The sequence below is a fragment of the Gymnoscopelus braueri genome, assembly GCF_963280865.1.
Source record: "Gymnoscopelus braueri genome assembly, chromosome: 9".
NCBI lineage: Eukaryota > Metazoa > Chordata > Actinopteri > Myctophiformes > Myctophidae > Gymnoscopelus > Gymnoscopelus braueri.
In genome coordinates this window covers 4,618,050-4,632,734 of record NC_137610.1, presented here as the reverse complement: position 1 = coordinate 4,632,734, position 14,685 = coordinate 4,618,050, and the positions used below count along the sequence as shown (strand labels likewise).

General features: G+C 41.2%; 1 protein-coding gene across 1 annotated transcript in view; it reads right to left on the bottom strand.

The window, feature by feature from the left end:
• Positions 1-14,685, bottom strand: part of grm8b (glutamate receptor, metabotropic 8b) — a gene marked incomplete at both ends in the record, with an annotated part of 405,215 nt that overhangs the window by 88,805 nt on the left and 301,725 nt on the right. Inside the window, one exon of the mRNA XM_080438351.1 lies at positions 11,735-11,935. Coding sequence (XP_080294477.1) covers positions 11,735-11,935 — 201 coding nt within the window. The remainder of the gene's footprint in view (positions 1-11,734; positions 11,936-14,685) is intronic.

Sequence of the window (14,685 nt, the reverse complement as noted above, 5' to 3'; positions counted from 1 at the left end):
GAGCTGGAGAGACCCCTGTGACCGAAAAAACATTTTGTAGCAATGATTACTATCAGAATATAGTACTTTAACCTTTTTAACAAAGAAAAAAATATCACTTACCCTACCTTAAAATATCTTCGCTGAAAAAGTTTTCTCAGAATATGGATGCCGGGGTTTAAGTAGTTAACATTTTTTTAATTATTGTGATATTATCAAACATAAATATCAAACGATAGGAAAAGGAAATGGAATGTATTTAATTCAGTCGGACCAGAAAATACGCGGAAGAAAACATAATGTCCCTCACCGGCCATAGAAATGAATGACAGGTGAGGTGGGGTGGTTGGTTATTAAAAGCAGAGGTATGGAATCCGGCTCCCCCCCCCCCCCCTGCAAATACAACCCTGATTCCACTCCGTCTGGAGATATGGAAATTATTTAACCCATTCAAACCGGGAACGCATCTCTGTCATTTTTAGATTTCTTTGGGCTATTCAAAAATAGCAGATATGCAAGCTCATAGCGCTGCACCGAGTGCCGCGCTATGAGCTTGTATATCTGCTTTTTTTTTTTTTTTTTTTTGGGGTCTTTATGTTTTTAGAGCGAACATTTGTAACTCAAATCTTTGCTTCTGGGGATTCTACACATGTCTTCTAAATCCTAACAAAAAAAAAACCTATGTTGCTTTAATCTCTCAAACTTTTTTTCATGTCAAGGACCCCCAACATTATATGTATTTGGACCCCCATCTCAACATATTTTGTTCCAGGGACCCCCCAGAAGTTGTAACAGAGTTAAAATTGTTCACTTTAAATATATATATATATTATTCAAAGATTTGCAATCTTTTTCAAAAATAGCAGATCTACAAGTTCATATATGAACTTGTAGATCTGCTATTTTTGAACGGTCAAATAAATCTCAAAATGACACACAGATGCGTTCCCGGTCTATATGGGTTAAATTGGCTTCCATTCACAGTATAGGTGGAGGTAGCCTGAGGCTACGAGCTCAATCCATGGTCTTGAAGGGCGGACCCAAACACAGCCGCCCGGATTTGTGCGTGGCTTCCTATTGCTTCACCAATCTATGTCCCCGCCTCCCCTCCCCTCCCCCTCTCGGCCTGTGCACGGAGCACGCTGACGTCACCAAATTTAGAGCGACGCCCCTCTGCACTCTGATTGGTTAGGAGATAACAAGGTCCAAGACCATCGTTCCTGCATGGCTCCCCCAGGCTGTTTTTCTTTTGTAACAAAAAAAAAAGCCTGGGTTTCCGAGGCTAAGGTGGAGGAGACAGGGAAGTGGAAGGGGAGGAGAGGGGGAGGGGTAAGGGAGGCGAGGCGAGAAAGGAGGCGAGGAAGGATGCTTATGATGCATACAGAGGCAGGGACCCCCCCTGTGATCTATTGTAATTTGGTGAGAGGATCAAGGCTATAGAAGCGTGTGTGAGGCAGAGACACGCATCATGAAGAAGTAATGGTTGGTTTTATCATCACAAGCTGACTGAGGACACCGTTCTGTTCTTTATGGGCGACTGGCAAGAATAAGAGGACGTTATGCAGGAACAACAGGCTACCGTTTTGTTTATCAATTCGTTGTTTTTGGAATAAAACAAAAACATGCCTGCATAATGAGGTCTGCTGGGTGCTTCTATAGAAAAGGGTTATGTCAGTATTAGCAGTGGTGGAAAGTAGTAAGTACATGTACTCAAGTAATTTACTTAAGTACAATTTTGAGGTATGTGTACTTTACTTGAGTATATCCAATTTCCATTACTTTTACTTCTACTCCACTACATCTAAGAGGCAAATATTGTACTTTTACTCCACTACAATTATTTGAAAACTTTAGTTACTAGTTACTTTGCAGATATAAATGGTTGCATTATAAAACATAAGTTAACCACTTTAGCCCTATTTTATACCTAGGCTTTTTGAAAATAGCTGATCCACAAGCTCACAACGTGTTGCGGTGCGACACGTTGTGAGCTTGTAGATCTGCTATTTTTGGTGCTTTAAGTATATTTTCATGCCAATACTTTCGTACTTCTACTCAATTAACATTTTGAACACAGGCCTTTTACTTTTAAGGGCGCGCTCCCACCGCACTTTTATTTTACCTCTGGGGCAGAATCTGCCAAAGCTTTGTCAATTTACAAATGCGTGGATTCACGCAAGAGCGGATCTTTCCGCCTGTCGCGCAGACAGTGCGTTTATCCGCTCTACATGACTTGTCCAATTGAAGCATAAAACTGATTTTCCCCCTTGTCCAATCGGGTGAGTCGAGGGCGGACCGTCCCAAGACTCAGGAAGGGTCCTGAAAGTGAGTGACAGGCGCGTCACTCCCGTTTTTTTGAATCCGCTGGCTGCAAAAAACTGTGGCCGCGCACTACCTGCGTTTAACGCTAGCCGACCATGTTTTGGTCGGAGCGCGCCCTAACAGAGTATTTTCATACTGTGGTATTATACTTTTACTTAAGTAAAATATCTGAGTACGTCTTCCACCACTGCGTATTAGTGAGAAGCTTGTTTTACCTGGTGTCCCCCAGGGGTCTATACTCGTACCCTCCTTTTTTCCCCTCTGCACCAAATCTCTTCACAGAAAATTGCCGATCTGCAAGATCACAGCGTTGCAATCTACGATATACGTTCTACAATTGCGATGTGGGCAACAAGGCCATCACACATCTATCTAAAAAAAAAAAAAACACACACACATTCTATCTTTCGTATTTATTTGCAAACAAATGATTTCCAAATAAACCAAATAATATGAAAATGATGACCAACATTTTCAAAAATATCAGATGTACAAGCTCACAACGCATCACAGTGTGATGTGTTGAGACCTTGTATCTGTTTTTTTTTTCCAATAGCCAAAGTATAGGACGGTTTTAATTGTCTCCGAAAGGCATGGTGAGAGAGTATGTTTTGCCCCCTGTCCGTCCGTCCGTCCGTGTGTCCGTCCGTCCGTCCGTCCGTCCGTCCGTTCGTCTGTCCTTCTGTCCTTCTGTCTGCGAGCAGCTAATCTCCGCCAAACTGTGCACACACTCTCCCTGGATGCCACAGCAGAACCTCTGCCCCACATTTTTCAGATCAGCCTGTCATAGCGCCACCATGAGGCCGACTTTTGCAAAACACATTTTTGGATATTACTCCTACAGATTTTGTCCTAAAAACACGCAAATCGGTACACACTATCTCTATAATCTGTCTGACTTTCCGTATTCCAGCCCGATTGGCTAAGATTGTCTTCCAAAGTTTGCAGGATTGGTTCACTTTGAACAAAATGCCTCAAATCATGAACGCAGCATGGGATTTCTGTGAAACTTTCCACGTAGATTCCCACTTGGCCCAGGAAGAAATGCCACTCGAAAACTTTCAAATCAGCCTCATGGTGGCGCTATAACAGACCGATTCACTTTTTTAGCTATACTTGCACCGATCTGCGTGAAACTTTGCACGCACACTCCCTAGAGGCCAAGGAAAAACCTTTGCCCTGCATTTTTTACATAATCCTTTTAGAGCGCCACCTGGGGGCTGAATTTTGTAAAACACATTTTTTGCTCTTACTCCTTCAGATTCCAAAAATCACGCAAATCGGTACACATTATCTCTATTGTCATGTGATCAAGATGGATGTGTCCGATATTTTATATTACATCCTACTTGGCTAACATTGCCTTCCAAAGTTTGCAGGATAGGTCCGTTTTGAACAAAATTCCTCAAATCATGAACGCAGCGTGCAATATCCGTGAAATTTTGCACGCACATTCCCACTAGGCCGAGGAAGAAATGCCACCCTTTTCACATTGGCCTGTTACAGCGCCACCAGCAGGTCTAATTTAGCAAACCACATTTTTGGAACACAATGCCTCAAATCATGAATGCAGTGTCCGATTGCCGTGCAAGGCCTGAGAAGAAATGGCACCCTTTTCACGTTGGCCTATTATAGCGCCACCAGGAGGCCATAATAACCTATCTGTCCTGGCGGAGACTTGTGCTCCGAGGAGCACTTTTTATTCACTATTATTATTATTTGTTTTACATTTTACATTTTACATAGTGCATACTGCTATAAAATAAAAGAGCTGAAGACAGTCATATTAAATAGCCCAGTGGGTTTCTCAGGTGTTGTTATGGAAATGTTTAACCCATTAAGACCTGAAGCCGATTCTACAAAAAGTCTTATAAATCTCAACAGCTTTCAAAAAAAACGTTGATGTTGCTATAATATCAGTGGTTCTCAAACTTTTTCATGATTTTCAAGGACCCCCAAAATGATATGTATTCGGCCGTGGACCACCCATCTAAAAATATTTGGATTCAGGGACCCCCCAGAAGCAAAGATTTGAGTTACAAATGTTCGCTTTAAAATAATATATATATATATATATATATATATATATATATATATATATATATATATATATATATATATATATATATATATATAAATATATATATTCACAGATTTGCATTTTTTAAATAGCAGATACAAGCTCATAGCACGGCACTTGGTGCCGCGCTATGAGCTTGTATATCTGCTATTTTTTAATAGCCAGAGTGTAAAATTATGTTTTTTGTTAGCTCAAATCTAAAAATGACACAGATGCGTTCCCGGTCTTAATGGGTTAATGTGTTCATGCTAATTGCTTTAACATTTTGTCCTTGTCATAACAAAAGTATTAATTAGCCTTCAGTGTAAACTGCTGTGCAACGACATTGGGCCATCACAGATACGCATCTCCGAACGATAAAGAAAATACCGCTGTGTGTTGATTAACCTTTAGAAATAACAATAAATAAATAACAACCTCCATAAGTCATCGACTCAATAGAATAACATGATTGTGTCTCAGAAAATTATCTACCTTTTTTCCTATTAATAGTATGTGCATGTTTTATATAATAACCAGCGTTTGAAACAGATTGCACAGGCTAAATAATAACTGGATAAAGAGCGTATAAGTACCCAAGGTTAACGTTTGCAGAATGAGAGATCGGGGCGATTGTGTGAAATGTGTTTTTCCCCTTTAGTTCCCTGACCTTGAGAGATCCATGGTGCTATGCTGTGAAAAGGTAGGTCAGCCTTGTGAGTGTGTCTGCCTGAATGAAAATCAAGATGGGTTTTTATCACACCTCTTATCGTTAACCCATTTAGACCGGAAAATAATCTGTGTAATTTTTTGGCTATTTCTGGAAATATATATATATTTTTTTGTTGCAAATCTTTGAAGATGTATATATTTTTCAAACAAACATCTGTAACTCAAATCTTTACTTCTGGGAGATTCAACAAATGTCTTTTAAATCCTAACAGTGTTCTGCTATAATATCAGTGTTTTTTCATGTGAAGGACCACCCAAAATTATATGTATTTGATACAGGGAACCCCCAGAAGCAAAAATTTGAGTAAAACAAATTTTGCTTAAAAAATATATAACTTCAAAGATTTGTACACATTTTCAAGATTTTTAAAAAATAGCAGATTTACGGCATTCGGTGCTGTGTTATGAGCGTGTATATCTGCTATTTTTTAATAGCCAAAGTATAAAATAATGGTTAAAGTGGTTACACAGATGCGTTCCCGGTCTTAATGGGTTAATGAGCACCATCATTAGTTGTACAAAGAGATGCCAAGGGTAACGATCATTGCCAGAGGTTAACTCTTTGACTGCGGACGACGCGATAACGCGTCAAGTGCTACTTTGTCCAGTTGGCCGTCGACGCGCTCGACGCGCTGGACGCGCGTTCATTGTTTAATCTCTGATTGCGCTATGCTGCTTAATATTCAATGTTATTCTCGAGTTCCACTTACTTCACGGACATCTGCATCCGGTTCCATGACCTGGATTCCGTTTCCGGTTTTTGATTCTTTTCCCCAGTCATTTTCGTCCAAAATAGGTAAATAAACGGGTTTTCACACGGTATAACGGACAAACGGAACGGTTCTCTTCTATAATCTATGGTCTGGGTGACGATCAGTCATCGCCGTCGTATATCACAACGTAATTTTCGCTGATCAAAACAATGGGGGGGACGTCACATCCGTTTTCATGTTTTTCCTTGTCTAATCTATGAAGAAGGGTGAGAGAGACCCAACGACATGGATCAAGCTGTCATGTGCTGCGCCCTAGTGGCGGATTTGTGCTGGGTCTTTACATTATGTGTCCTTAAATTATTTTCATGAGAAAAATTCAAAATATAAAAATAAAAAAACACGAAAATTGCTGGCACTGGGGGAGTACTTTATGAAAATACTCTGGCAGTCAAAGAGTTAATTGACTCAGGTTATTTGTTTGAAATAACTTGTCTCTCAGATTCCAAATAAACTAGATGGAAGAAATCAACATTAAATGATGCACTGTACTGCATATGACAGCATCTAACATAATGGAAACACTTCAGTAAATGAGGGAAGCACAATACAATGAAACTCCTGTTAATGCATTTGTCATTAAAGTGCAAGACCACTTTGGTAGAGGTTTGGGTTGTGCAGTTAGCTTGTCATGATGTAACTCCAAAGGTGGACAAGAAATACAAAATAATTACTCCATTGATTAGAAATTGATCATTCTAAATGTGCTCCTCATTGACTTACATTGTACAGTGAAACAGCTTTCAAAGTCACTCTTTTTGCACATAAACGAACGTAAGCAAAGTTTACGTTTGTTGTGTGAGGCTGTTCAATTCCTCCTCTACAGCAATAGACAAGTGCAAAAAAGTCAGCCCTAATTCCTCATTTATATTTGGTGTGCTGTGTCGTGCACCAAAAATTGCATTAACTACAAGTTCACAAGGAGATAAGTACAAATGACCCTTAAAGCTATTCTCTCAAAGCGGTAAAACCAGAAGCATGATATATCCCTTGGATAAGGAGGGATTCTCTTTCCCACATGGGATACCTGGGTTCAAATCCAGGTGGTTATATTGGGGGCTCGTCCTCCCTTTTGGGTAGGAGGTCAAAGGGAAGTCAAAGGGAGGTGAAAGTGTAGCAGTAGTTGATGGTAGATGAGATCCGGGTTCAAATCATGTGGTTACACATGCAGCAAACCATTGTTGTTCCCTTTCATAATAAGTGAAGAAAACAGAATGCCTGCAACCAGCGTTGATTTTGTCGACTAAAACTTTGACGAAAAATGTTAGTCGACTACCTTTTTTCACTGACGAAAACTAAACAAAAACAAAAAAAATCTAAGCTACAATGACTAGAACTAAGACTAAATATATTGACACTTTTGTCAACAAATAAAAACTGGACTAAAATGTTAGGGCGGGAGATCCAGTAGAACTAAAAGACAAGTCATTTTATGTTTGGTTGCGCTCGGGTGTTGCGCTCTGAAAATAGCAGATCTACAAGCCCACAGTGCGTTGCGCTGTTTGGTTGCGCTCGGGTGTTGCGCTCTGAAAATATCCGATCTACAAGCTCACAGTGAGCTTGTAGATCGGATATGTTCAGCATGCAACCAAGTGTAAAATCAGCCATTACGACGCCATCAAGGCACCGCCAACAATACATTTTAGTCGACTAAATCAACTGTAGATTTAGTCGATTATAATCTTATGATATTTAGTCGACCAAAACTAGACAAAAACTAAAACATATATCAGATGACTAAAATATGACTAAAACTAAATGGAATTTTATTCAAAAGACTATGACTAAAACTAAAAAAGAAAATTGCTGTCAAAATCAACACTGCCTTCAACACAATACAGAGGCTTTAGGCGCACGGCCCAAAAGTATAACAAGGAGATAAAGCAGCCAGCAATGTCTTTTTACAACGATTTATTAGCCTCACTGGGACACACAATGGACGCGTCTTCTTCAGCGTTGCAGAGGAAGGACGTTGAGGAAGACTGACCAAGTTGAACCGCGTCCGTTCTGTCCCGGTAAGGCCAATAAATCGCTGTAAAAAGACATTACCGAGTGCTGACTGATTTCTCTTCTTATTCCCTTTCATAATCAGTTATTATTTTCTCAAGGTCATGACACTTTTGTCTGGGTTGCAAAAGCAGACCTAAATGCAAATATCTTGAATAAAGTTACAACATTGGCCGGCCAGGTAGCCACTTAATTGGCCTGACAATGAACCTCAATCAGCCAATCAAAGAGCAATCGTCTATCTCCGGTTGTCCTAACAATGACCTATAGCCAACTGCATTCACAAGCCGATCTTTATCTTTACCGATATGTGTTTAATTGGGATGGACAGCACATGTTAATGAACACGGCATACAATACTAAGTACAGTATAGTTGAGGATGCAATGTAGATTTCCAAGGTTGGAGTTAGCAAAATTGCATATTTTCATGCAAGTCCCTATATGTAACAATAACACAAGATATTACAGAAAGAAAGAGATACATATTCCTGACAAGTAACAATTAACCAAGAAACCACAAAACAATACGACAATATAGAATTGTGTACTGTATAAGATGTATAGGCTACATCAAAACAAACTTGGCATTTATCTATTAATACAAAGTGATTCCCTTTTTTCTGGGCCGTCCAGAAGGTATTATCTGCCTGCCTGAATCCACGTGAACACAGCATAAGATGTTACTAATAAGACTCCACCGTCAGGCCGGGTGTCACCGGTTCCTTATTTAAAATTGAAAGCCTTCTATGGTTTTATACACGGTCCAGCCACATACAGTACTAGGTTTTGACCTACAGTCTTGTCATTGTAGTTCCATTATTCCGGAACCTTTTCTCATATATCCTAACAATGGCAAAGAGGACAAAAAGATCGCCGGATGACCTTGATTCCTTTAAGGGCAAAACACACCCACTTATTTGCCTGCAAAGAGTTATTATGGATATTCAAATGATTGTGTATGGAAGTGTGCCCGCAGTTGTCTTCTCCAATTATGTTTCTGTCTGTGAAGAGATTGAAGTGAAGTTGTGAGAACGGAGAGCAGGGCTCATAAAAAACACTGCACAACGCACCAAGGTGAAAGTAATGAATACAAAGGAACTGGAAGGAGATGCCATAATAACGAGAATAGTGTGTGTGTGTGTGTGTGTGTGTGTGTGTGTGTGTGTGTGTGTGTGTGTGTGTGTGTGTGTGTGTGTGTGTGTGTGTGTGTGTGTGTGTGTGTGTGTGCGTGCACGTGTGCGTGTGCGTGCACGTGCGCGTGCGCGCGTGTGTGTGTGTGTGTATGTGTGCGTTTGTGTGCGTGTGTGCGTTTGTGAGTGTGTGTGCATGCGTTTGTGCGTGTGTGTGTGTGTGTGTGTGTGTGTGTGTGTATGTGTGTGTGTGTGTGTGCGTGTACAAGCTCACAACGCATCACATCACGATGCATTTTGAGGTTGTAGATCAGCTCATTTCTGCCGTTCTTGTGAATTTAATTCCTGAAAAGTAAGTAGTTTTTGGACATAATGGCTTCCCCCCCGACAGCAACCATATTATACAGGCCTATATATAGAGCCATATTGTGTGTGTAATGATGAAGTGACTGAGATCCCTGGAGACAGACAACAATAGACTGTAGTGAAGGGGGGTTTTAGCTGACAAAGGCTGCCAGCAGATCCACCATGACTAAAAAGACTCTGAATCTGAATGAAATGGAGGGGGGAAAAGGTAGTGAAAAGGAAGGGGGAAAAACCGGTTGAGAGACAGAGAGGAAGACGATATAGGCGCTGGATCAGTGGCAGAAGGTACAGAGTAGGTATGATGATAGGAAACAAGAGGAATACTGAACCAAGGGATGAAACAGTGTCTGCTGCATGGGAGAGGATGGAGGGAAAACGGGCAGTGTTGCCAGATTTTGCAAGAGAAACAAGCTTATGAAAATAAGCAACTATAGGCTAAGGTTTACCACTTTGCATCGGCTATTTGAAAATAGCATATCTACCATCTCACAACGTGTCGCATCGTGACGCGTTGTGAGATTGTAGATCTGCTATTTTCTTATTTTTTTTTATTGGAGAAAACATACAAAAAAAAAGAAAAGTCAAGAATAAAAGTCATTTTAACAACACAAATGTTGTATGGGGTCCCTGGCACAAAGTATTTTCAGATGGGGGTCCGCGGCCACAAATCTGGGGGTCCTTGACATGAAAAAAACAACATTAGGAAACAAGCAAAAACCGCAATCCGCAACTACAAAAATGTACAAGCAACTTTACAGAAAAACTCGTCCAATGTCGCTTGGAATAAGCAGACATGGCAACACTGAAAACAGGTAGGAGAGGAAGGAAAAGAATGAACGACAGTGAAAGCCAACACCCTCCTTCACATGGTGATGGGAAAGGAAAGCAAGGCTGACAAAAATCAATGAGCTTTACTGAGGACTAAAACATGATACTGAGCTTTCTTCAGCCTCCAACTCACTCCCTAGCATCCTCTCTCCTTCTATCACCCCCTAGCATCCTCTCTCCTTCTATCACACCCTAGCATCCTCTCTCCTTGTATCCCTTCTTGTCACCTTTTTGATGCATATCGCTGCTGTCAGGCAAAACAACTCTTATCTCCATATTTTAACTTGTTGTGTTTTTTTTTACTTTTTTTGGTAAATGAATCCCCTACTTGATCATACTGCACCGTCACACATGCTACTTTTGAATTTGAATCCTGAAGTAATAGTTTTGGATATATGAGGTTTCCACCCGACAGAGACAATATATGTGTTGGTTACTTGTTCACATGGTTTGTAATTTCGATTTGTTTTGCTCAACCCCAAATGTTAAGAATATTATTTAGGCAGCATGTTTTTTTTAGACAGATGCTAGGTTTGATGTTTTCATGTTTGATGTTTACCTGGTATTCTAGTTTCTTTGAAGCACTACATTGTTCTCTTTGCACCCATGTGATCATTTACCTGTTGTTTGTTGACTAGGGTTCATGCAATTAACTTGGATTTAAAGGAGTAGTTCACCCAAGAAATTACTCTATTTCTATATCGTTTACCTATCCGGTGTTGTATTTGACTCACGGTGAGTTTTAGTTTGTAAATCATTCCTTATCGGTGAATCCACGATCCAAAAATCAAGAAAAAACTTGATGAATGGAACAGAAAAAACGATGTAACAAATCTCTCCATAAAAAGACCAAAACACCACTCATATTATCATCTAGATTTTCTTTGTATGGGCGTGCCCGTAGGGTTCAACCAGACATTATTCACATGCATGCGAGCGTCCACACACGTTCTTTGCTCGTGCGTATGTGCTGGTTTAGTCCGGAAGTGTTTTAAAGTTCATCTTCTTCTTTAGCGATATTCCGGTTTCTCAGCAGACTACGGTAGAACAGAATCTAAATGATAATGTGAGCCGGTGTTTTGGACTTTTTGATATAGTTTTGCTGTTGTTAATTCGGGTCTCGGACTTATTCCATTCATCAAGTTTCCGCGAGTCAAAGACAACACTGGGTAGGTAGACGATAGAAATACATTCATTTCTTGGATGATCTACTCCTTTAACTCGTATGTACGTTGCTCTGGATAAGATACTAAATTGAAACAAAAATATATATATTCAGAAGATCAAATGCAAGAAGCGTGATGAAACAATGATGACATCATCCCTGCCAACAATGAGTACCAAGTAGAGCTGGGATCGGGCAGCACTGTTCTGTCCGAACCAGTCCCGAAACCCAACAGCATAGATAGTACCCGAGCCCGATTCAAACCCTACCATTAATTATTAGTCCAAACGGGTCCCGACGGGTTTCAGTCGGGTAGCCCACCTCTAGTAGTTCAATATCCAACGTGTGATTCAATAGACGGATGGGTCTTCTTACCGTTAAAGTTGACGGCTCGTATGTGCGCCAGCAGCTCCTTGCCATCGAGGTTGGCCATGCGCGGGCACAGGCCGGGGTAGCCGGAGCACAGCTCGCGGTGCATGCGGTGCAGGGCGTGCGCCATGGCATACACCGCGTCCATCACGAACTGGACCTTCCCCTCCTGCTCGTACGTGGAATCCCGGCCCACCTTCTCCAGACCTGTTATGAGGAGGAGGATGAGGAACGTACATGTCACGCAGAGTTGTATATTCCAAAATGTTCACTGATGTAGGAAGTACTCTATTCAAAGTCCTGTATTCGAAATGTTGCTTCAGTAAAAGTATATAAAAGGATTGTCATCAAAATATATTTACAGTGTACCAAAGTTAAACATAACTATAAAACTAAATAAAAAAACGTATTTGAACATTGCCGACCTACAAGCTCACAAAGCGTTGTGATCATAGACAGTAAAAAGTATGACAGCGTTATACGCCCATAGACTCTACAAACCCTAATTGAAGCCTATTTTTCAACGATTTCAAATCCGCCATTTTTCTATATCCTATGCACTCGGAAATGAATGCTTTTGGTTTGGACCAGACGGGGGTGGGGAATGAATGCTATTGGTTGTGTAGCTTGTCAATCAAATAATAGCCACGCCCCTCCTACTGCATACCCTACTGTATCATCTGTATTTATTTTAAAATAAATGGGACCATAATTTACCAAAACGCATCTCATGGTGATTGAAAGAAGACTTTAATCTAGCGACTGGAAGAATATAGTATTTATGACAATGTGTATTAAGGTAATAAAATCAAGTGTGAGGTCCATCCACTCTTCAGGAAAACAACAAAACAAAAACCAATAGTCTCTAGACGATCAGAGATCACCTGCTGATGTGCATATATACGCCTGGTGACATCTAAATTCAACCAATAGCCTGTTAATTTAGAGACTTTAGGGCGGTCCTTCATGTTGGGACAGTATCAGGATGGGTTTTCAAAGCTGTGGGTGTTAAGTTTGTACTGTTTGCACTGTGTCTGACATTCAAGCCCATTCATTGAATTTCCCCAGATGTCTCAGTGCAGACCAAGGTCTCGGATTGTCTGGCTTTGCCAGACTACAAAAACAATGCTTGACTACAAAAAGAACAAAAAAAAGGATTCAAGTTATTTCCTATATTTTCAAGTGTGCTGTAATTTGCTGTACTTTTTGCAGTCCAACTTGTTGGTAGCAGATAACTCTGTGTAACGCCTGGGATTCGAAACCTGGTCTCCTGCATGGAAAGCCAACGTCAACAACCGTTGACTATCTCCTCCAGCCAGGGAATTCCTCCCTGGCTGGAGGAGATAATAGGCGTTTGGTTTCATCTGGCAGAGACTCTGAGCCATTACGGCTACATCAGCCCCCTGTTTATGTGTCACAAGTCATGTCTGCAGTGGTTGAAAAAGTACTCACATTTTGCTCACAATGCGTTGCATTTTCAAATGGCCGAAATATACATAGGGCTGAAGTGGGTAATGTATGTTTTGTAATAATAATAACAATCTACAAAGTAACTAGTAACTTAAGTTTTCAAATAATTGTTATAAATAATAATAACAAAAGGTAGTGGAGTAAAAGTACAATATTTGCCTCTGAGATGTACTGGAGTAGAAGTAAAAGTATTGAAAATTGCAAATACTCCAGCAAAGTAAAAAATACCTCAACATTGTACTTCCTTAAAAGTACAGCACTTGAGTAAATGTACTTAGTTACTTTCCACCACTGCATGTCTGAGATTGGATTCTCGCTAGAATGCGGACCATTTCTGATACATACTCTGCTCTGCTCTGCTCTGCTGAGCTGTTGCTTCCGTGTGCGCGGCTCTGCTGCAGCACCGCGACCTCAGAGTGCCTTGTATGCCTTATTGTTTAGTTGTTTGTATTGTCCGTGTGCCTATATGTCGTTACATGTTATGATGAGAGCAGTAAAAGTAGCTCTGCTGATCCTATGGACTATCAACTCCTGCTTATCGGTCGAACAGACTCAACTCGACAAAAACATCTGGCGTGAGGACGGCGCGACCAGGATCGCCTGTGTCACTGTGTACAGCCGAGCTGCACTGCTGGCATTACGGCCGCCGGAGCCGAACACAACGGCAAACCACGTCCACCTACCGGTGTTGGATAACATCCCCGCCGAGTTGATCCGAGGAAAAAGGAAGAGGAGACGAGGGAAAAGAGGGGGAATTCGGACCCGACTACGGAGGAGATTCACCCGCCCCCCGCTCCCTTCTATCGTTCTGGCCAACGTGCGTTCCCTGCACAACAAAATAGGCACGATACGGACATACACAAGGTACAATCATGATTTTCGTGAGGCATCACTGTTTTGTTTCACTGAGAGCTGGTTAAAGCCATCACAACCAGACTCACTCTATGAAGTCCCCGGATTCACTCTGGTACGACTGGACAGAGGTGGAGGGAGGGGTTACGGCGGTGTATGTGTGTACATAAATGATCTCTGGTGTCGATCCTTCTCCGTCAAACTTAGGATATGCGATGATCCCGACGTGGAGATCCTAGGCATGACTTTAAGACCTTTCTATCTTCCTCGCGAATTTGGGTGCATTTTACTTTTTCTAGTATATGTGCCTCCTAAAGGGCCAGGAAGAGCTGCACAAGCAGCAAAAACCACTGCTGACTGTGTGCACGGACTGCAACTGCAGTATCCAGAGGCACCAGCAATCGTGCTGGGAGACTTGAATCAGTGCTATCTGGACACCGTGTTGCCTGGATTTGAACAATATGTTAAGGATGCGACGAGGAAAAATAACATTCTGGACAAGTGTTATGTGAACATTCCACATGCATATGTTGCCACGGTTGGGCCGCCTATATTGACCTCTGATCACAACGTTGTGTGCATGACCCCAATTTATAAGTCAAAACTGAAGAGAGGAAAGCTGGAGAAGAAAGTAG